The 24,624-nt window shown below is 35.0% G+C and overlaps 1 protein-coding gene across 1 annotated transcript; it reads left to right on the forward strand.

Annotated features, from left to right (window-relative positions):
- Positions 1-12,664: 12,664 nt before the first annotated feature.
- Positions 12,665-23,351, forward strand: LOC148283843 (innexin shaking-B-like). Its single transcript, XM_088243125.1, has 4 exons — positions 12,665-12,715; positions 20,266-20,399; positions 23,098-23,260; positions 23,328-23,351. Exons 1-4 carry the CDS (start codon positions 12,665-12,667, stop codon positions 23,349-23,351), a joined length of 372 nt encoding a protein of 123 aa, XP_088099251.1.
- The last annotated feature ends 1,273 nt before the right edge of the window (positions 23,352-24,624 follow it).

Here is a 24,624-nt window from a genome sequence, read left to right on the forward strand (position 1 = left end):
TAGGATATTAAGTGTATAATAGTGATAAATAATGTTAGAATAAGTATAGATGTAAATATTGTGTTGTAAATATATATTAGACTATGTTACATAGAACTAAATAAATAAATAAAAAAAATATAAAAAAATTAATTAATATGTTTCACAAATAGTACATGTTTTTTAAAATTCAATACGAATTTACTTTTACACATCTAGTAAATGTTACGGCTGTAACTCTCCAATAAAATAAAAATCAATATAAAGCCTTGTTACATATTACCCATTTTTTTTTTCTTTTCTTTAAAAGTTTTGTCAACATTCTCTTTTAAGATCTGTTTAGCAATCTTATTGAAAACATTTAAGTTTGTAAGTGAAAATTCTTGATGGAAGTTCATTGTAATTTATTATATAAATAAAGGACGAGTGATACTTTAATCAAAAAATTTGGAATATCCAGTGACCGGTTTCATCGCTTTCGCGACATCTTCGAGACTGGTATCTTTATTAAGGAGTTGATTGTTGGAGTGTATTTATACAAAACAGAGGTAAGGATAGATAATACAAAATTATACGAAAGTAAATTAAATAAAGTTATTTTATTATAATGCTTAACCACAAAGTTAGTGCTTCAAATATAAACTGTAAAGTTATTTTTATCTTAAGGATCATTATCAATTTTTTTTCGGGTTAACTAATGAGTTGATATAATTCTATTTTAATGAATTTAGGTATTTCATTTTATTTTTAGTGTTTATAAAAATTTCATAACGATTCTTCATAATTGAATGCCTCGACACGGGTTATGCCCAGTGAGGTATTCATATTGAAAAGAAAAAACATAATGTTTTATGTGAAATAAATAAATAAATACTTCGATCATTGATATGTGATACTTTATGCTGATTCTCATTGCACCAATTTTCTTGTCTGCAGAGAGTGTACCCGAGCGTCCGGCGCCTGGGGGCGGCGCGCTCGCCGGGGGCGTCGCCCTCCGCCCCCTGCCGCGCCCCGCCGCCCGCCCGCCCGGGGCCCCCCAGCCATGGAACTCCTTACGGCAGTCTACACCCTGCTGTCTGGGACGGTAAGGACAACATCTATATTATTATTGATCTATTCAATGCAGACCTCAGGGCCATGAAAGCTCCTGACGTCACATCGACCTGTGATGAGTCCTCGTGAATTAGTTCTAGCCCGCCAAGCTCAGGTCTTTAAAGAGCCTGGCTACTGTGTAGAAGGCGAGAGTTCTCATTTTTATTTTAAATAGGCTCCTGTAATAAAAAGTGCTCACTTCAAAGCGATTATAATCTCCAATAAATCCCAATTCAAGCGAAAAATGCTAGCTTGGACATGTATTTTGTATGACTTTTGGAAATCACCTAGACGGTACGCTCGTCTGTATCTATCTACCGATCGACTACAAAACCGGCTCCTTTAACGTCTCGGTACATACACTCGGAAAGATAGTAAAACAGATGGAAAAAATATAAGTATCGTGGCAAGTGTCTCGGACTCACGGGCCAAAGGTTTTTTTTTTTTTATTTAATTTTTTTTGCACCACAACAGGCCAGGAGGCCCAATTACAGTGGTGAATTACATTACAGAACAACCAGGCTTGAGAAAAATCACATTTTTTAATTTTTTGTGTTCTCACCGGGAATCGAACCCGGAACCTTCCGTGCGTGAGTCAAGCGTCTTGACCACTACACCACGGAGGCCGCTGGTTCCTGGTTCGAATCCCACTGTACCCCAACTTGGTACCCATTTTCTAGTAGTGAGTTATTTAAAACTCGTTGAAAATGACCCTCAAAATGAAATATTTGGGTAAATTATGAGAACGCAAATATTTCTTTTATAATAAAAAAAATAAAAAAATAACTTAATTATTTTTTTGAGTAGTAACTTTCTAACGCCTAGATACTCTTATTTGTTAATAAGACAGGATCTAGCGACATTATTTTCACATCTAGGAGTTCGTTTTATTAAAGTGACAGTTATGTCGGAATTTAATTCGACTTCAAAATTTGCTTATTTCTCTCTCGTATTTTTAATAGGCTTTTAAGAAAAAAAGTATCAGCCTCAAAACGATTCAAAATTTTAATAAATCATAATTGAAGGAAAAATCGTTCGGCGGAACAAATTTTTTGTCACGTTTAATGCGTAGATAAACGTATCGAGGGGATCTAGACCCGTCGGTATAAACCGATGTACTTACATCAAAACTTGATCGGTATCGGTAGTGTATCTTTATAGTCGCTCGGGAGACTTTTATCTTCAACTATAACGTCATACTGAAGCTATGTCATTTTAGAGCGTAGATATGTGTACCGTGACGTACGCCCCTTGTTTAACATCGATGTACCTACCCAAAACTGGAAAGCGGGGGGTCGGCAGTATATCTTTATAATTGCTTGGGGAATTTATCTTCAACTATACCGTAAAGGTGAAGGTATGACGTCTTTATCTTCCCATCATAATCGAGGCCCAGGTCTTTAAAGAGCCTGGCTACTGTATGAAAGGCGAGAGTTCTTACTTTGATAAATCTCCCTTTCCAAGTCAAGATGGATAAAGTATTGGGCTATTAGGTAGGGGGCGAGCGCTCTAACATCCTCAGGTTTAACCAGTGGGTCTTCGAGGGTGCGGCTTCTTTTATGATTATATAAAGCATCACATTCACATTAAATGCGTATAGGTGTTTCCTCATCTGCACTGCAGAACCTACGTCTAAAAGTTTCGAAAGGGCTCGTTCTAGCAAGGTGTTTATTCAATCTGCAGTTCCCCGTATATGTAAGGGCTCTAATGATAACACTCACTTTATTTCGACTGAGATTTATTATAGGGAAATATCACATACTACGAATACCGATAAAAACATATGAACTGGATTTGAAATAATTAATTGTATTTTTAAAATCAATATGGATATTGTAGAAAGGTGTTTTCCACCTCCACCAAAACCTCCACAATACATCACATACAAATAATACAATCACTAGATCCTCAACACATAGACAACTCAAACAAATACAAACTAAAACCACTTTCGGACAAAGGGATTTTGAGTATTGTTCAATTAAAATCTATAACCTACTTCCACTATCGATTAAAACAATTAGTAACGAGAAAATGATTGAAAAGGCTATAAAAAAATGGATAGTGGAGCTAGGTAGAAGTAAAATGGATTGTCTCATTCGCCCATACCAATATTGAATCAACTGCTCCACAAGTGTACAGCTTATGTTAGGTTTGTGTTATTTTCATTGTGTGTTTTGTGATATAAGTTATATAGATGTACATAAATACCTTGTTTTTAAAACTGTCTAAATATTTGTTAATTATCTTCGTTTTTTAAAGTAAGTCTTCTTTGTTTATTCTCAAATGTAATTTGAAAAAAAGTATATTGTTAAGTGTCCTCGGCACGGGAAACCCTAGTGAGATCACATTATTTTTATTATTAAGTATAGTTTCTAATAAAAAAATATGAATAAATAAATAAATATAAAAAAAAGATATTCAATAAAAATTCGTTCGTAGAAAAACGCGGCGTGTTTGGGCTTGGTTGTTGTGACGTCAAGGTTCGTGATATTGTTCTGCACAATTTCAACGGCCAGGTACAAATAAACATGAATCGTGACGTATTAGGGGCGTGGCCAATAGAATCGCCGTTTCCGCGGGAATTCAAAATTACAAATTTAAAAAATCTTTATGCTATTAATAATTAGCAAATAACCTTTTTTACTGGATAGTATTTTATAAACCGTTATTACTTATAAAATGTAAAAATAGTTATATTTCCTTATTCTATATTCCAGCCCTTCTCAAAAAGGGTTTTCTTTTAGAAGTACTTAAATGCTATTCAAATATTAAAAAGGTTATCTTTATATTTTATTATACAAACAAAAGACGAGTTATAATTTCATCCACAAATTTGGAATGTTAAGTGACCGGTTTCATCGCTTTCGCGACATTTTTGAGACGAAACTTGAATGTTACCTATATATTTTAACCTAAAAACAAAATCCGATGTTTTTCGTCATTTTTTTAAAACTTTAGGCGCTTTTTGCTACGCTACAATATTTGTGCAATACCGGATTTTCAATTTTTATTTTATTTTGAAAAATACCGCTAAAAAGAATGCGAATTCGATAATCGAAAAATCGCTGTTTTCGACCCGCCCTAATCAGCACCCTAAACGAGCGCTTCCACTCGATGGCTAGGCTCAGGTCTAACTCCTGATAAAGGAAATCGAGTGGAGATACGTCTACGTCGTTGTGTAGTGGTTGGTGCATTTGCCTACCATTTTTAAAGGTTCTGGGTTCGATTCCTGGCAGGGTGGAAGCGAAAGGAAGGCGGCCTCCGTGGTGTAGTGGTCAAGATGCTTGACTCACGCACGGAAGGTTCCGGGTTCGATTCCCGGTGAGAACACAAAAATTAAAATGTGATTTTTCTCAAGCCTGGTTGTTCTGTAATGTAATTCACCACTGTAATGTAATTCACCACTGTAATTGGGCCTCCTGGCCTGTTAGGGTGCAAAAAAAAAATATTGATGTCAAAGATGGTTCTACACTATGACATTTCAATGTTTTAGATGCGCTGAAATTGGTGTGTCAATGAAGTGCCCTATGCCCCACTAAGTTTTAAGTAAAGGAAGATAGAGACGCTGTTTTGTAGCCGGTGTTTGTGTGAAAGAGACAACAGCATTCAGACACTAGATAATGTACGATGTATAAGTTTAGAAAAACATCGATCGTGTCTGTTTTTCTCATTCGTTCAAATCAGTTGGTTATTGGCAGTGCGCGAGAGCGCACACTGGTTAAATGACTGGTGTAATTATACTTTTTAATTTATTTTGCTATAACATGCCTACATTGAATTTTTATTTCAATAAGTTATGGAAAAATAATTATTTAACAATATGTCTCTGTGTTTTTTTTTCAAAAGTCTTCATTTCAGAATATTTCGTCTTTTGTTTAGTTACAGCACCGTTCCCAAAGATTTTTTTAAAACTATGTGCTATCGATTCGTAAATTCTTTTTATTTACAATAGAAAATGTTAGTCAATATATTCCACCCCCAGAGGTAAACCGTGGTATGTCTTGATCGAACATTTTTCAGGAGAGAAAAAACAAACTTAAAAAATATTAATGCTCGTCAGTAATTAATGTGAGTTTAAAAAAAACATATTTTATGAAAAAAACACCTTTGCTCCAAATTCTTGGGCTGGATTTGAACATCGTCGGTTGTGTTACAAAATATTTAAATATTAAAACAAATTGCTCACACTGAAGACAAGTTTTCAGTCATGGAATTTCAAAGTAAATTATGAATTTAAAAGTTCTCGAAGTGAATTTAGCACGAACAAACTTTGATAAGTTGAAGTTAACTTTTACAATAATATTAAGAAAAACGAGGACACGGAGTTATCTTCTCTCCTTATTACCTGCACTAAATGGTGCAGTGGGTACTGCGTACTGCATTACCATATAAATTAAAAAATAATAGAGATACTAAAAGAGAACATTGTTTGAACAGCTTTTATCATCTTTATCTTGGTGATGCAGTCCAATTTTTGTATCCTAGATTTACAAATCGCCCACAAATTTTCTATACTTCTATACTTACTTTCTATACTTAGGTATAAAAAACGATACCTGACAAGGAGCTGAGTCCTGTTGAAATACAGCCCCGCCATTAGGACAACATTTACTCAGTTCTGTACTCGAGTGCTGCTCCAATAGAGCTTTATACTTTAGGGTATTCATCATTCCCTGGTCCTATTGGTATCAAAGATCTGGGCCCCAAAACATCTTCTTCACATGATATTTCACCGTTTGGTCAATATGAACTAGTAAGTTTTTCATCCTCACCTTTCCTAACAAGTATTGTGCGATATCCCTGCACGAGAAAGTGGGTCTCATCTGAAAACAGCACCTTCCTCCAGTTTTCTACAGTCCATTTGGTATATTTTCTAGTCCAAATGAGCCTTTGCTTCATCATACGTGCCGTCAGGAGTTGTTCCTTCTGTGGTCGAATTGCTTTTCTTCCAATTTCAATTAATCTTCTTTGTACATTTGAATCATGTATCGTCACCCTAGTGGCTGCCAAATCTCGTTGAAGTTTGTAACTTGTTTTTTTGGGATGTAACTTACTATTTCTGATTTAAGACTTTTCATCCCGAACACTAGTTTTCCGGTTTCTTCCACATTTCCCGATTCTCTTTTCATCAACTGACCCTGTTTCTCTTTTCTGCTTAATAATCTCGCTGACTGCTTCCTGACTCACAAAACATTTATTTGCAAACTCCCTTTAAAACATTAATGTATATTCACTTAAGGGTATAATCTTTTTTCTTTTCCTCGGCGTGATATCTATGATTTAAACCAACTCAAAAACACTGTTTAATATGCAAGCTATTTTCCTTTATTGAGAAAATGTAAAACTGTACTGGATATGTTATATTGTAATTAATTGATAATCTCCCTCTTTGGAAAGTATACATAGACTGGAAAAAAAATATTTTTATATTCTGTATGCATTTCTTGAGGTTTGTTGTTATTTTCACAAATTATATAAATAAAAAATAGTGAATATAATCAACTCTTGAAAGGATAAAATTACCAAGCGACTTTTAAAAAAAATCTCTTACTTTAAATTATTTTGGAATTAACTAACTAACTAACCATCACGCCATTTCCCCAGAGGGGTAGGCAGAGAGGATAGAACGCCACACCACTCTGTCCTGGCACACTTCCTTTGCTTCCTTCACATTCATACATCTTCTCATGCACGCACGTCGATTATTCCGACTTTTCACATGACCACTTTCAAGAATTTGTTGTACTTGATCATGCCATGTCTTTCTCGGCCTTCCTCGACTTCTACAACCAGACACATTCGCATCATAAATCTTTTTAGCCGTTCTTTCATCATTCATTCGCTCCACATGACCGAACCATCGCAAAAGACCTTTCTTAATTTTGTCGATAATGCTTTGGAATTACACCAACATAATACGGATATTTGAGGTTATTTTTATTATTTAAAAAAAAACAATAAAACTTATACGTCGCTTGGTAACTTTTGCCTTTCCTTGTTATATATAAATATATTTTATGTTAACTATTTAGAGGAAGCTTTTATGTAATTCGTTCCCACATTTTTGATATTATATTATAATGTTCATGAAAACAATTTTTGTATCCAATTGAAAGCAGATTTGACATGGCTAGAGCGGAAAATGTTTTTAAATTTACATTCGTTACCTATCCAAGCAACCCTTAGACACGTGAGCTCTGCCCTTTGACCTATAAATATGACAAGACTATGAGCGATGAATGATTTAGCATAACCGAACGAGAATATATTAAAACTTTGACTGTACGATCCCATTATAAAAATTACTACAGCGTAGCATTTCAACTTAAAAAGTCGTGATCCGCAGTCGTGTGTTAGTCAAAAAAGCGAGATTTGTGTTTTTCTGTATCATTTCATATTAATATGAAATACGATTAATAACATACAAATTAGTTAACAAAATTTCTTTGTGAAAGTTTATTATTCAGTGTTTTTTAAATATTTTTTTGGTTATCAAACTAAGCCAATTTTTTTGTTATTATTTATGTGTGTCGTATTATCACTGTCGATAAATCGAATGTGAAGGTTTTTGAAAGAAATGAAATTATGACTAAATGTGAAATCACTGTGAATGGAGTTATACTAAAACAAGTAGAGGAATTTGTATATCTGGGAAAAATGTTTACTAGGGATGGAGTGACTGAGAAAGATATTGAAAGGAGGGTGAGTGCTGGGAACAGAGTGAACGGTGCACCTTGGCAAATAAATGTTTGTCGCAAGAGGCAAAATTAGCAGGTCCCAATAGAGTCCTGGTCCCGACCCTGATGTATGGGATCGAAGTATGGACTTGGACTTGGAAAAACAGGGATGAAAATATGCTGAATGCTGTCGAAATGCGATCTCTCCGAATGTGTGGTAAAACTATGTACGATAGATGCACAAATGTCGAGATCCGTACATTGTGCAAGGTGGAGGTAAGCATTATCGAAAAAATCAAGAAAAGAGCTCTGCGCTGGTTTAGACATGTAGAGCGAATGGACAGCAAAATAACGGCTAAGAATATTTGCAATGCGAATGTTGATGGATGCAGAAATACAGGAAGACCGAGAAAGACATGGCATGACCAAATCTAACAAATATTTGAAGATGGACATGTCAAAAGTCGGCTTCCTGGAAACCGGAAATCCACCACAATACATGACAACGCTGTAGTTGATCGGTTGATCGGGACTTGTGACGTAGTTAACAATTTTTTTTTTCTTCACTTTCGAGAAATTCGCTGCACATTTGAACGCTTTAATTTTTACCGCGGGTAAGAAAACATTCGTTACTATTTAATTTCCCATAGCACTGAACTTTTCTATTGAGTAAATGAACGTAGACATGCAAAAAGCAGCCAGCCATAGCAAAGTAAAACTGGCCCAATGGGATAATGGGCACTTTTGTAAAAATAGTGAGCAATCAAATCTACACAACAATTGGAATGTTTTTGATTTTGACATTTGATAAACAATGAATTCATTAGTTTTTTTTATTAAAAACAAGAATCTAACTGTGTATTTGACCAGTTTTCATGTTTTTCAAGGAACCGTAAGATTTTTCTAATCTTGTGGGTGTTTTCTGATAGTTGAGAAATGCCGTTTTTGTGATAGACACTATTCTCAGAGATTTTACAGTTTTTTGTATGAAAGAGGTCTGGGTGTTTTTAGGAGAACAGAGAATTGACCTTCCTATACACCTTGATAACACCGATATCTATTTTTTTACATTGTGAACTGGCTACTTTCTGCATCTCTCTTCAATCCGTGCCTCATGTCTGAGGATGGTGATTACGCCTGACTCCAGACAGACGGACTCACTAAAGTAATGGCATCACTACATAGCCTCTTCTACAAAATTAAAGATTTTATATCAAGAAAGGAAAAAATTATGATGTACGAAGCTTATGTCAAAAGTAAATTGAGTTACATGATCGCCTTCTGGGGAACTGGCAACAAGACAGACATAACAAGAATACAAAGACAACAAAATAAAATTCTTAAACTAACATACAACCTACCCTACCTGCCCTCTACGACTGAACTGTACAAAAAAACACACCAGTTTGACATAAACTACTTGACTAAAATTGAGACCTTAAAAATTGTGCACAAAATAACACTGGGAAACATACAAGACGAAGACATAATATTAGTCAAAAATGCTGACATACACAAATATAACACCAGACAACAAAAACACTATCATATTGAAAAAGCAAAGACAAACACAGGACAGTCAAAAATACTACATAATGGACTTAAACACTACAACGACCTACCTTACTACTTGAAAACTTTTAATGGAGACAAATTTAAAATCAATCTGAAAAAGCACATGATGACTGAACTAACTAGACTAGACGAGACATAAAGTGACAATATTAAATTTCTAATGTAACCCTAACGGGTTTTTTAAAATTGTAAATAAATAAAAAAAAAATTTTTAAAAAAAATGGCTCGTCTGTGAACAGTCTCCCTCCATTTGAAACGGTCTTGTGCTCTTCTATAGGCATTCGTCAGTGATGATTCTGATAACTCAGTGACTGTGCCGCTCCATCTTGTCGGTTGACGTTCACGCGACTTTGTCCCTTCGACACATCCCAAGATGATTGTTTTCTCCAGACTATCAGAGTCTCCCCTGGAAATATGCCCAAAGAACTCCAGGATTTTTTTCTCGCACATGGATATCAGTATTTCTCCTATGTCCAGTTCCTGGAGAATAGATGCATTCGTACGTCTGGCCGTCCACGGAATCCGCAGCACTAAACTTTCATAATCTAATGACATGTTAATATTTAAATTCATTAATACTATTGCATAGAAAAAAAGTAATCTAAATTTGTGGTTTGGGTTTTAGTTTAACAGCAAACATTTAACGGAAATTTTCGGTCTGCGCTTGCAATTCTCGACCTGAGTACATAAGGCTCTTTGTATTGCTGTTAACTGTAGCTAACTTCGTAATTAAAAATCATAGAATGGTTTTTGTCCGTACGGCAACTTTATTAGCCGTGGCGTGGTAATTCTCTAAGGGCATAATAGGCTTGGTGGTTGACAAATGAACGTAGTTATAATAGCCATTTTGTGAAAAGAGTGAATTATAAAACCTACACAATAGTTTGAATGTTTTCGACTTCAACAAAAGATAAAAATTGAATAAATATTTTTTTTATACATTACAAACAAGAATCTTATTGTGTATTTGACCAGTTTAAAAGATTTTTAAAGTACCATAATTTTTTTCTAGTTTTGTGGGTGTTTTCTGCAAATTGAGAAATGCCATTTTTGTGATCTACAGTTTTTTATATGAAAGCGGTCTGGCTGTTTTTAGCAGAACATAGAATCGACCTTAATGCACCCGATAACATCAATATCGCATTTTTCCAAAATTATGGACTGGCTGCTTTCTGCATAACTGCGTTTAAATAATTCGCCACATAATATACAGTGTGGCTGCTCGTCCGGTGCTAATTTACCGCAACGGAAGATCGGTGACGGAATTTCCGCCGCGTGTGGCGCTACCCTAACACTGCAACATTTCACTTAAATCATTTAATTATATAATAACTCATACTAAGATTTATGCCTCCGTGGTGTAGTGATCAAGACGCTTGACTCACACACGGAAGGTTCCGGGTTCAATTCCCGGTGAGAACACAAAATTTTAAATGTGATTTTTCTCAAGCCTGGGTGTTCTGTGATGTAAATCACCACTGTAATTGGGCCTCCTGGCCTGTCGTGGCGCAAAAATAAATAAAATAAACAATGTTAATATTTTAAAATAAGATTGAGTTCATTTGTTGGTTATTGATTTATATATTATACGGCACAAGTGCCTTTTACAATATAAAATATAACATTATAATGAGTTCAGTTACACAAAAATAAAAAAAAACAATATCAAAACATAGAAAAATAAAAATAAAAATAGCGGGAAAAATACATATATATACATATATATATGTGTACAGACATACATGAAAGAAGAGTGAATGCGGGCAACAAAATGAACGGAGCACTAAGCACAGTAATTTCTAATAAAAATATGTCAATTGAAGCTAAACTGGCAGTGCACAACGGAGTTTTAGTCCCAACACTTATGTATGGAAGTGAAACATGGAACTGGCAGATGAAGGATGAAAGCCGAGTGAACGCGGTTGAAATGCGATCTCTTAGACGAATGTGTGGGAAATCAATGTATGACAGGGTTACGAATGATGAAATCAGGCGAGAGTGTAAATCTGAGACAAGTATAATTGATAAGATTAAGGAAGGGTCTCTGAGATGGTTTGGTCACGTAGAACGAATGGACGACGAGAGAATGGTAAAACAAGTATATATGGCAAAAATGAACGGCAACGTTAGACGAGGACGACCAAGGAAGACGTGGCATGATCAGATAAACCAAAATCTTAAGTCTGGTCATGTCAAAAGCAGACTGAACCGAAGGGCATGTATGACAAGATGTATGAATGTGGAAGAGGCTAGGAGTGTATACCAGGATAGACGTGTGTGGCCTACGGGGAAATGGCGTGATGGTAGTAGTAGTAGTAGTAGTAGCATACATATATATACATATATATGTATGTCTGCATACAAACAATATTAAAAAGTCCGTATATTAAAAATATAAAATAAGTTAACGGCAGATCATTAGCATATATAAGTAGCTTTTGCAAATTAATTGTTAATCGTTACCAAAGAACATTATAAACTATTTATAAATAGATAATTTGAATTCACAGAGACTCGAGTTAAAAATGTCGATATGAGAGGTTTCGTTTCCTATGTGTATACGTGGTATAGGTGAGTGACAAAGATATATGGTTTGAGAAGGGTGTCAATAAAAAAGACTATTTTGTCTAGTTCTAGGTGTTGGAATGTTAATATTTATAAAATCCGGAAGTTCGCAAAAACCGAATTTAGAATTAATGATTTTATATAAAAACACTAAGTCTATTATTGTCCTGCGATTTAACAAATACATGTATGTATTGTGTTATATATGTGTTGTAGTTTGTTTGTTCTATAGGAATATGCAATTTGAAATTAATGAATCTCAAAAATTTTCGCTGACTCTTTCAACATTATTTATGTGATTTTTGTAAAATGGGGACCATATAGCAGAGTTGTACTCTAATTGGCTTCTAACCAAGTATAATGCAAGAGTTTGATTATTTTCACTGATTCAAAATTCTTATTATAATCCTTAATATTATATATTGATAGAGCAGCGCACATAAGTTTAGAAACTAGTCTATAATTTATTTAAAAAATGTGTTTTTATTTTTCTATTTATATCGTAAATAACCACAATATAAGTGCTTCAAAAATAAATTGAAATCTAACTAAATTTGCTAAAAATAAATTTCTAAACCGTAAACCAATAAAGAAAAGAAAATATTATAAATGTTCGGTGTTGAAATGTGACTTTTTAAAGTATAGATACGTACATATTTAAACATTAAAGTTAAAATTTAAACAGAATAAATGTTTAAATTGTGTGAGTATGCAACTAGACAAGTGTGTGATTGATAATATTTCAATGGGAAAAGACAATTTTTCAATTGAAAATGCCAGTCATGGAGGTAGCGATGGCGTTTTATACTCTTGTGGCTGGAAAGGTAAGATATTATAAGAACTATTACCGTAACCATTCTTTGTTTGATTCCATTTCCATGAGATATTTATTTGTTTATTATTAGATAAATATATATTTTGTTTTTTCATCATCATCATTTCCTTTCCGCACCTAATGGTGCATAAGGCACTTATTTGGGTGGGAAATTAACAGTTCTACATACATATTTATAGTAAACAAACAGATATAGTGTATAAACTAATAACAGATTTCCACAAAGTATACAAAGTTAGTAAAGAAAATATATTACATATTAAATAAATACATATAAGTTTAAACATATAAAAATGTTATTTTCATGTTCTCGTAAATATATTTTTTTTTAAGAGCAGTAAGTTATTGTTGATTGGGCGGGATTAGGACAAGGTGGGGAGATGTACATATTTATTATTACAATGTCTACCAAGTTACATAATGCATTTTTAGTGTAAATTTTAAATCTGACAGAGTGATGTTTGTGTAATATATATCTTTAAATTTTGTATTGTACACTGAAAAAGTCCTACGAAAAAAAACATTTTTAACATACGATATTTTACTTATTGGTACATGAAACAGGTGGTACCGTTTACAAATCCAGGCTGGCACATGTATTGTTATTAAACTAAGTAGTTATGTACAGTCAACTATTCCTGTCATAATTTTGTGAAGCAGTAGTTGGTCCGCACACATTGTGCGGTATTGTAGAGAAGTGATTCCATGGCAGGTGGAGGCAGTGAGGGTTGATACATAAGAAATACCAGTTTTGTATTTTAGGTACTTTATAAATTTGTTTGGAATATTTTCTATTCTTGGTATATATATGGCATACTGGGGATTCCAAATCTGAGCTGCTTCTGATACGTAAAGTCATATTGGTGTGGCATTCTATCCTCTCTACCTTTACAGGAAAAGGCGTGATGTATTGTTGTTTTTATTGCCTGCTTTCAAAGTAATTTGAAAATACGAAAAAATAACTTCCTCTTCTACAAATCAAATTTATCTTTGATATGTTTTTAAGAGGTCTGTTTACGGATCGGGGAATCAAAGGTATTTTATTTTGATCCGTCTAATTAATTGACGAAGAAATGATACGACATGATTGATATTTTATCGCCATTCTTTGACTCGAGACGAGTAATCTAAATTTATCTTAGTTTTGCCAAGAACGAGAGCTCTGATGGCCAAAACAATATTTCTAATAGATTATTTCAGGGTAAAAGATCCATAAAAACATAGAAATATTTGACTGATAAACACACCATGCTATCCAAAAGGATTACAAAGGTTTTCAAAATTTCAGTAGTTACACTCATAAACCAATTATATAGACCAGGGTTTCCCAAAGGCAACAAAAGGTTTTTTAGCAACGGAACACTTTGCAGATCCGAAAATTTTGAGCGAAATATTTTTCTTTCGGTAGGGTAATTTATAATAGTAACAATAAACATTAAAATTTGTATTTAAACATTAACTATTGCAATATTTGAGTTTGTCCAAATGTTCATAGACAAAAGACTGGATTTCACCCCCTCGGGGGTCATTAAGATTAACAAATTACAACAGGGATGGAGAATACCTTAAATAAGGGAATATGGAAGTCAAGGCATTTACAGGGCTTATGACCTGTCATTGGCTGGTTTAAGTCAGATGAATCTCTTCACAACAATAAAGGTTTCAGCTCTTTAACTTCACTAAAATCAACAGATGGAAGAATTGAAGAAATATGGATGTTCAAATATAGGCAAAATGGTGAATGTTACTCAGTGTGTAAAGCGGCCACTTAAACCAGCCAATGACAGGTTATAAGCCCTGTAAATGCCTTGACTTCCATATTCCCTTATTTAAGGTGTTCTCCATCCCTGTTGTAATTTGTCAACATTAATTATTGATTTAGTAATTCTAACAATTCACATAAACATATAAGTGAATAAAACTCTCGATGACTCAGATGATTTTTAGTTCTTCGATCGCAAGTCTTGGCACTTGGCTTGTTACCTGTTATGGCATTAGGCCTGAATCTGCTTTTTACCTTTGTTGCTGTATAATTAGAAAATCGCATAAATATGTTGCAGAAAACTAAAGTAAAATAATGATAACTTCTAACTCGTCTTGATGTCATTTTATCTTTGTATTTTTGTTTCAAATCAGAGTCACTGATTAAATGAATAAAATTTTCATAATCACTCGCGCTTACGCCTACTTTATCTGTCATGGAAAATGGATTCCGAACCCAGGAATCGTCCTTACTAGTTTTGGAAAAATATGGCGAAAGAGTTGTTTTCGTATAAAATTTAGGCTGAGCTGATTCAATGCGATTTATTTTAGTAACATATGAAGGATACCATATTACAGAAGAGTATTCAAGAATAGAACAAACCAAAGAGCAGTAAAGTTTTTTTGGGTAAATGTTTGATCAAAATTGGAGGTAGCTCTATTAACAAAGTCGAGAAATTAAAGAGATTTGTTGATGATATAGTCAATGCGCTCATAAAAATAAAATTTGCTGTCTAGAATCACTCCGAAATCTCTCATTGAATTCACAACAGAAAGGATTTGGTAATTAAAGTTATAATCGAAGGCAATATTTATTTATGTTCAACGGTAAAAAATTGTTTTGCATTTATTGCCATTTAATTGTAGCGTTCATAGTCCATAGTCGATGACACACACGTGCTAAAACGTTCCACCTTAAATAGTGTGATGACCAAAGAAATCAATGTCATCATTTTCTATAGAATCCAATACAGCAACTCTAACAGTACTGCAGATTAAATCGAGAACAAAGTTCTTCGGTACATTCACATCATCCCTACCATGAAGAAATGAACTACAAAGGAACGTCGTTTATAAAGAGACGACAGGACGCAACGCCAGTCAGTTAGCCTAACAAGTTCAGTCCAGTTTGCTCAGCTCCAGCATGTAGTTCAAATGAAATCTCTTCAACTCCTAATCGCCATAACACTCGTGCGACATAATTCATTATTTATTCGCCATGTTATAAATAAACATCAAACGGCAACCTCGTGTCTTCTCTATCAATCTCTAACTGAGTTAAGAACTCCAACTAATTCTCAACAACCTATTCCTACAGATTCAAGGTTGTTTATTTTACACCAGCCATGAAAATAATCATTTATTCAGATATTTAGAACATTACAGAAAGAAAACCCAATTCATTCTAAAAACAAAAATATTATAAGTAATAGTAGATATTTATGTTATTAAAAAGATATAACAAAATGTAAAAAGAAAAATTAAAAGTTAGAAAGTGCTTTCCTAAAGGAAGGCTCACTGTCGTGAAATATGTTGACATCCGAGGTGATGTGATTAAGTAGCAAGATCATCCTTTAGTGCAATACAGGCACTAACGTTTGTATTTATTTTAAGAATCTTATAATCATGAAAACAAATGTCGGAATTTTGTGTCAGAGAGCGCATTGACAATATCATTAACAAATAAATTAAAAAGAAGGTGAGGTAGATGAGCACCTTGCAGTACACCTGTTGAACCTAACCATAAAACTGTTTAAGGTGAAATTATCAATCGTGACACTTTGTTTTCTATTGAAGAGGTAGGATTGGAACGGGTCTCTTATGTCAAGAGCATGAAGTTTAGTTTGTAGGCCTGTAGGATTAAGTTTGTGTCGATCCCGTCTCCCAGTTGGAGATCGACAGAAGAGACGATGTTGATGTTTGAATGTTTATTGGTCATGTCGAATAAGATACAGCACTCGGTTGTGTAGCACGAGCGTAGCGGCGATGATAGGTAGAAGTAACTGAACTTGAACTACATGCTGGAGCTGAGTGAGGTCGTTGAGCTGGATTGAAGTGAACTGGCTCACTAACTGAACGGGCTGACTGACGTTGGCTGCGTCCTCTGGTCTTTTTATAAACGACGTTCCTTTGTAGTTCATTTCTTCACGGTAGGGACGATGTGAATGTACTGTAGAACGATACCCTCCGATTTCATGTGCAATACTCATAAAGTTGCATTTTACGAATGTATTGGATTCGATTGAAAATGATGACATTGCATCGTCGGTCATTAGTCTATTTTAGGTGAACTAATTTAACACGTGTGTGTCATCGACTATGGACTATGGACCCTACAGGCCCACAAATATGTAAACTATTCAGGCTCGGTGGGAACACGGGTGTTCCGCGGAACATAGTTTGGGAAACCTCGAAATGGAGGGTGCCTAATACATTTGCCAAGCAAAGGCTGTATATTTTTGATTTATGTATGGCTCGCCGACATATTCTTGTATATCTCTGGTCGTCTAACCGATAATTTAGCTCATAGGCGCAAGTAATCATGACTAGGCAAAAAAGGGCTATATTGGTGAAGAGTCTAATATTATAATGTAGGCTAATAGGTATACAATGAGATAAATGATATGAAAATAGTCAAAAAAGTAGGTCAATAATAACTTAGCTAAATTAGACTACAACTCCATTCCTGTATTTCCAGCAGAAGGAAAATTGAAATATTTTAGAAAATAATAAATAATTAAATATAATTTTGGTGGGCCGATAATTTTTTTTCCGAATTTTGAAATGAAAGGGGTCTAAAAAGTTGCCTTTTAGAAATCTCGGAATTCAAAAAATATCAAAAAAATATTCGATACTACTTTTGGTCCTCAACCAGAGCTTTAAGTTTTCGAAAAAGTCGATTTTTTGCGCTAAACCGGCTGTCATTTCGTATTTAGGTAAGAAAATGAGTACAATTAAATTTTATAATGTGCATTAAACCTTATTAAATAAGCATCTAAGGGCGTGAGTTGCACTTTGTTTTGTGATAAATGGGTAGTATTGTTTTAACGAGCCATTGTTTTCGTCAATATTAGCCAGGCGCTCAACGGAATCAGTTCCACGGAGTGTAAACTTTTTGCATTTCGGTAGTTGTAAAACGTGTTCGAATTTTTAATGCGATTAAGTTATATCTTTACTAACAAAAAAATCATTTTATCAATATAGATAAATTACAAAATGTTCAGACAGTGATAAACTTTAAACCTCGGTTGAGGGCCAAAAAAAGTATGAAATATTTTTTTAAATAATTTTTACGTTCAATGTGATTCAAAATGCAACTTTTTAGACCCCTTTCATTTTGATGTCTAAAAAAATTATAAACTTCATACATCATCGGCCAACTCTAATGTACAGGTATAAAACAGTAATAAACAGTGTGGATTGTGTATAAATATTGTATGTGTATAAATACAAAGAATTAAATTAACTACAACAACAACAAACCATCACGCCGTTTCCCCGTAAGGGTAGGCAAAGAGGATAGAACGCAACGTCGCTCTATCTTAGCATAAAGATCTTGCTTCCTCTACATTCATACATGTTCTTATGCGCGCGTGCCGATTAATCCGACTTTTGACATGTCCATCTTCAAGTATTTGCTGGATTTGATCATGCTTTGTCATTCTTGGTCTCTTTTTCTACATCCATTAACATTCGCATTGTAAATGTTTTTATCCGTTATTTCGCTGTCCATTCGCTCTACATGTGCAAACCAACGAAGAGCTCTTTTCTTGATTTACTCGATGGTGCTTTTCTCAGCCTTCATAAATTATTTATTTATAAATAGAAAATTATTATAAAGAAATGTAGAAAGACACAATGGTATAGTAGACTTGGTGGGAGTGGAAGCGGGAGAAGGGTGTTTATAATTTAATTTGATTCATTGATCGTATGAAAGAAGACAACAGTAATATTTAATTTTTATTTTTGCTATTATTTAATTATGTACGCGCTTCCACTTTATACGAGGATAATTTACTATTGTATTTTTTGTAATATATATGTATTTGTATGAATAAAAAAAACACATATATATGTAAATGCTAAACATAAGATTAAGTAGGCAATTTTGGTTTTCGAATTTAGCCGCGTAAAAAAAGTGATGAATTTTGTTTACGCGTGGGCAACCAGTGAGATACAAAAGAGATCTGTTGTTTTCTGCGGGCGAGTTGATCTTGGTTATTGTTTGCCTTGCTTATTATGTACATGATATCAACTGCAGACTGTCCTGTCTAACTGCACCAACTGTTCTGATGGCTCTCAGGAGAAAACTCATTCAGGAGAAGTCGGACTATTGGCATCATTAGAGATTCCATTCCACTTACAGTGTTCGGCAATTAGTGTCCTTCTTTTGTTTGTTTTAGCAATGGGCTTTAATTTTTTTAGCATGTATAAAATAACCTCACGTGATAAGTCCTTATGACTTATTACGGCCGCGATATCTCCCAGTGCCTTGGTTATGAACGCTATCTTCATCGGTAAATATCGAGACTGTATACTTAACTTCCGTTCTATCTGTATCTACCTCGGTATGTTCCACCTACTTATTATCTCGACATCATATGATCGAAACCAAGCCATGAATGACCGCAACAATTTAGTCCGCATTCCTTACGTCATTAACATTTAAAATAATTCTTATTTATATTTTAAATAGGCTTCTGTGATAAAAAGTGCCCACTTCAAAGCGATTATAAACTCCAATAAATCCCAATTCCAGCAAAAAATGCTCGCGTAAACATGAGTTTTATATGACTTTTGGAAATCACCAAGACGGTACGCTTAACGATCATCTGTATTTATCTACCGATTGGTTAAAAAGCCGGCTCCTTCAACGTCTTGCATCTCCCATCATAATCGAGAACCTAGTTGTCTGGCGGTTGTTCAACCATACGGGTTCCTAGCCAGCAATTCCAAACATTTATTGATATATGCGTTGAACAGCCATGTTGACATCATCATTCTATGTCCGCTTCCTAGCTGGAGCACATGGTATTCTCAAAGAACCTCCATGCATCTTTGTCGACCGCCAGCTCTTTTGCGTCCTCCCAAGTCAGGTTCTCATCCCGAAGTTCTGACATAAACTGCCGGCAAACTGTCAGCAGTGGACGTCCAGGACGTCGAGAACCGCATGCCTTGTAAAGTAGGCAAGCGTAGTTAAGGCTCTAAGGAAGCATCCGCAGTATATGGCCTAACCAATTGAATCGCCTCCGCTTGACGACAGTTGTCACCGGAGTTTGCTGCCCGTTCTCTTATTACCTCATTCCCCACAAAGTCAAACACCGCATAACCAAGATTCATCTGATACACCTATTCTCGAAACTCAATATTTTGCTATTTTGGGCCCTAGTGAGGTTCTACAATTCGCATCCGTAGAGGATAATTAGTGCAATGCAGGCGTTATAGTTAAAATCCAATCTCTAGACAGACTTCATACTGTTGCATGTGGGGCCTGATACTCTTAACCGCACTACCAGTTATTTTTTAAAGCTGCCATTTTCCATAAATATTCCACATATTCGTAACGTCTTCCAGGTATTTGAAACTTTCGACCTTTCCGATGATTTAGTTTGACAGAGTCAGGGAATTTTGAGCATCAAGGCACGAAGTACGACACAGTACATGGGTTTTAGCAATATTGATTTTTGAACCCATGCATGCGGAGTACCTATTTAGCTGAGTTGACATCACGTATCCATAAGATAATTTTTTAATTTTATGATAATGTTTTTTTTCCAGATAAACCCAGTTCGGACGGAGTCCACAGCGTTCAAGCTACATTGTGGTGCCACCGCCGCGATGCTAGTCACGTTTTCAGTAGCCGTCACCACAAGACAATATGTGGGAAATCCAATAGACTGCATCCACACCAGGTACAATCCAAAATCAGAAGTAGATTATACAAGAAAATCGGAATTTGATCAAATAAGTTTTGTGTTAGCGGTTTGACAGCTATGCGTGCGCATGAATACATTGAAAAAATATTAAGGAAGATATTTGGTGCTGTCAATCAAAATGGATTGATCTTAATTTGTTGCAATTTAGATCTAAATAACTTCCCAGGGAGGAAATCCAGCATGCCTGCAAATATTTGGACACACACAAAATATTATTGAATTAACCAACTGGTATAAGAAGAAGTATACATTTGGAAAATTGTTTTCAGTCTTTTTTAATTTTTATTTTTTTTAATGGGAGTTGCATTATTTTTTACCTTGCTTATAATAGACATGGTTTATATTTCCAAAAGAGGATTTTTCTGCTATTATATTACTTTATTTTAGCTAAACTATTAGGATTGGAAAGAATATTCTAATGTGGGCCGATCAAGATCTTCTCAGTATTTGCTCATGTGGAGAGGAAACCACTTAAAATTTTTTTAGGAGAAGCCGGCCAGTTGACAGTTGTCCAGAGTGTTCGGCATTTTGTTCCCTACTTTGGTTTATACAACCATTTGCCTGCAGTATATTAATCATGTAAGATACTACCTCTCGTGTGAGTTCTTTATTACCTGTCACCGATTGTGTGTCGCAAAGATCTTCACCCAGGATTCTGCATCGCGCCTCCAGCCGTTGTCTTTGAAAGCTGAAAAGGGAGCAATGCATCAAGAGGTGATGGACATCTTGAGGAGTTTCATCGTCATATGGGCAGTTGTTGATCTCGGAGGGCTTGAAGCGATGCGATTAGCTCAAAAAGCCACCATGACCCAGGTTTTCAGGCGTTGCCTGGTAGGTGAATTGGTTTAGCCGGATGAATCTCACCCACATGATAAAGGAAATCAGGCGAGAGTGTTAATCTGAGTAAGGTATAATTGATTAGATTAAGAAAGGGTCTCTGAGATGGTTTGGTCATGTAGAACGAATGGATGACGAAAGAATGGTAAAACAATAATATGTGGCAAAAATGAACGTGAGAGGAGGACGACCAAGGAAGACGTGGCATGATCAGATAAACCAAAATCTTTAGTTTGGTCATGTCAAAAGTAGGCAGAACCAAAGGGCATGTATGACAAGATGTATAAATGTGAAAGAAGCAAGAAATGAATGCCAGGATAGACATGTGTGGCGGCCCATTCTCACTGTCTACCCCTTAAGGGGGATAGTAGAAGTAGTAGTAGTAATGATAAAGGTTTCAGCTTTTTTACTTCACAAAAGTCAACAGATGAAAGAGTTTAGGAAATGTGGATGTTAAAACATAAGCAGAATGGTGAATGTTACAGTGTGTAAAGTGGCCACTTAAACCAGCCAATGACAGGTCATAAACCCTTTAAATGCCTTGACTTTCGTATTCCCTTCTCGAAATTGGTTTCGCTCTCTGTTGAAACAAATTTAAATCTAAATAACTCCCTAGAGGAAATCCAGCCTGTCTGCAAACATTTGGATATACACAAAATATTGTTGAAAATGAATTGAATTTGAGATGACATAATGATCACATGCCTTGTGGTCCAATGGCAATGCTTTATAAGAAATGTTTGATTGGCATATCTTCCTGAAAATACGAATCAACACGCTGGTAGAGACAGCTTTTATACCGAGGTAGATAGAGATAGTAGACAAATTAATTATATCGTTTCGATGTGTAATTATAAAGATATCGTTTGTTATCACTTCCCTAGGCATAAACATCGAATAAGTTTGTATGGTCATTAATCTAGATCTACACCGGGTATAACCATAATTCATAGTTACTGATAATTTCATCATTCTGACCTTTCTCTTGATGCATAAATTAGTAGAACGATAAGTTCATGCTTCTACCAGCTTAGACAAATTAAATGCATACGCAAATTTTTTCCGGTTGATGCCGCCCGTCAGTTAATAAATGCGTTTGTAGTGTCTAGAGTCAATTATTGTAATGGTATCTATGCAGGTCTACCGATTAACAAAATGACTCGCCTACAATCTGCATTAAATGCTGCAGCGACATTTTTTTTAATCTCTCAGTTAAGTCATATCACTCCACTACTTCGGGAATTACACTGGCTACGTTTTTCACAGAGGATGGTTTACAAACTCTGTTGGCTTTTATATAAATCACTGCACAACTCTGCTCCCAAATAATTATGCATTTCAGATGAACTAGCTGATAGGCGTCTTACGCTTAAGTCAGCTACGTCTACGGGGAGAGAAAAAGTTATTATACCTCTACGCAAACAGCGCACTAAATTCGGTGAACGCGCATTTGCGGTTGCAGGCCCTACGGCATGGAATGCTTTCTCAGCAGAGGTGGGAGGCTGTAAGAGTGAAGTGATGTTTAAAAAAAAAAAAACCCACTTGTTCTCTAAATCGTTTGAATAAATCCGCAGCATGTTGTAACAAAATAAATTGTTTTAATTGAATTACAAATTTAAAAGCTTTAATTAAATTTGTCTATCTATAAAATCTCTGTGTAAAGCGCCCTTGAGGTATAATATTACGAAAATGGCGCTATATAAGTTACCCATAATAATAACTATAATCTTATGCAAGGTTTAGAATAAAAAATTGTCAAAATACCTCCTTATTCCATCGCTATTTTTTTGCATAACTTTATGAGGTTTATAAGTAAGGCCTTAAATGTTTCCAACAGAGATATCCCAGAAGACGTTCTGAACACATATTGCTGGATCCACTCCACCTTCACCGTGGAAGGTCGGAGTCAGGAAGCCTACCCGGGAGTCAGGAGCGGAGAGAATGGAACACGTCGTCCAGCCAAGTACTACCAGTGGGTTGCCTTCATGCTGTTTTTCCAGGTAAGTCTATATTAAATTACTTTGTCGATCGTAGCACGTATGACTACCACATTTTTGATTATCGCAGGCAACTGAAATGGCTCAAAATTAGACGGTGCAAAGACTATCACTCCTTTTCACTTCTGTTTACTGCACTTCATAGTCCTAACGCTCCTAAATACTTTCACCGCTTATCAGTTCATGGTTTACCTCTTCGTTTTAATCCTCAAAGTACCCTTTTTATACCCATCCACAATTCCTCTTTCTTCTCTAACTCATATAGTGTCCATGCAGCTTGACTGTGGAATCATCTCCCATCCACAAGGAAAGATGTTTCAACAGTATCTCTTTTTAAATCTTGTCTGAAGAAACATCTCCTTTCTCTTCCTTAATCTATCTTCCTTTCCTATTCCTATTTTCTTCCCTTTTCCCATTTTGTGTTTTTAGTATTGGTTTAAAGTAATTTATATACAAATACAGTTATTTTTATTTTTGTTTATCATTAGATAGGTAAAGCCAAAGCTTTTTATTTTATTTTATATTAAATAGGTTTTGTAACCTTAAATTATACAGAAAACTTACATTTTATTGGTAGGTTGGAAGAAATTAACATATGGCTGATGTGTATGCATCTTATAGTTGGATAATTTATATAGCGCCATTTTTGTGAAAATCACCTCAAGGGCGCTGTACAATTAATAAATATCCCAGTACGTCTTGCAGCTACAGAGCGCATGGATGGTTGGGATTCTAGTTCCTCGTTTTCAATTAAGATCAACAAAAAATTATAACAGATAGGAGCTAGATTACAGGACGTCCTTGCAGCTACAGAGCGCATAGACAGTTAGAAATTTAGCCCCCATTTACACATTTCGAAAATTGACAAATAAATTTAGTGTATTAATGATATTAAAAAAAATAAAATATATAAATATTAAAAAGGAGCAAGATTACAACACGTCTTGCAGCTACTAAGCGCATAGACGATTGGAATTCTAGACCCCATTTACAAAATTAAGGTATTTTCAAGTTGATATATGAAAGCTAGATAACCAATCATCGTGCAGCTACAAAGCGCATGGACGAGTGGAATTCCAGCAAAGTTAAAATGATATCAATAAATTTATAAGAATAGAGCATAGTAGGTAATTGGTCAAGGGTTCATACCAAGAAGTAAGCAATAAAAAATTAAATAAATCAAACACTGTTTCAACTCATGGTTAACTAAGGGAGATAGATGTCCGAAGAGAAGCTTTTGTAGACAGTAGGTAGATACCGTCGCCATGTGGCCCACTGGCTGTTTGTAATAACACGCAACCGTATAATATAGACGAGGAATAGGAAAGGTCCTAATATGGAACCTTGTAGTACACCCATTGTAACTA

This window comes from Micrasema longulum, unplaced genomic scaffold (genome assembly GCF_059751315.1).
Source record: "Micrasema longulum isolate JH-2025_06_02 unplaced genomic scaffold, ASM5975131v1 h1tg000190l, whole genome shotgun sequence".
Lineage (NCBI taxonomy): Eukaryota > Metazoa > Arthropoda > Insecta > Trichoptera > Brachycentridae > Micrasema > Micrasema longulum.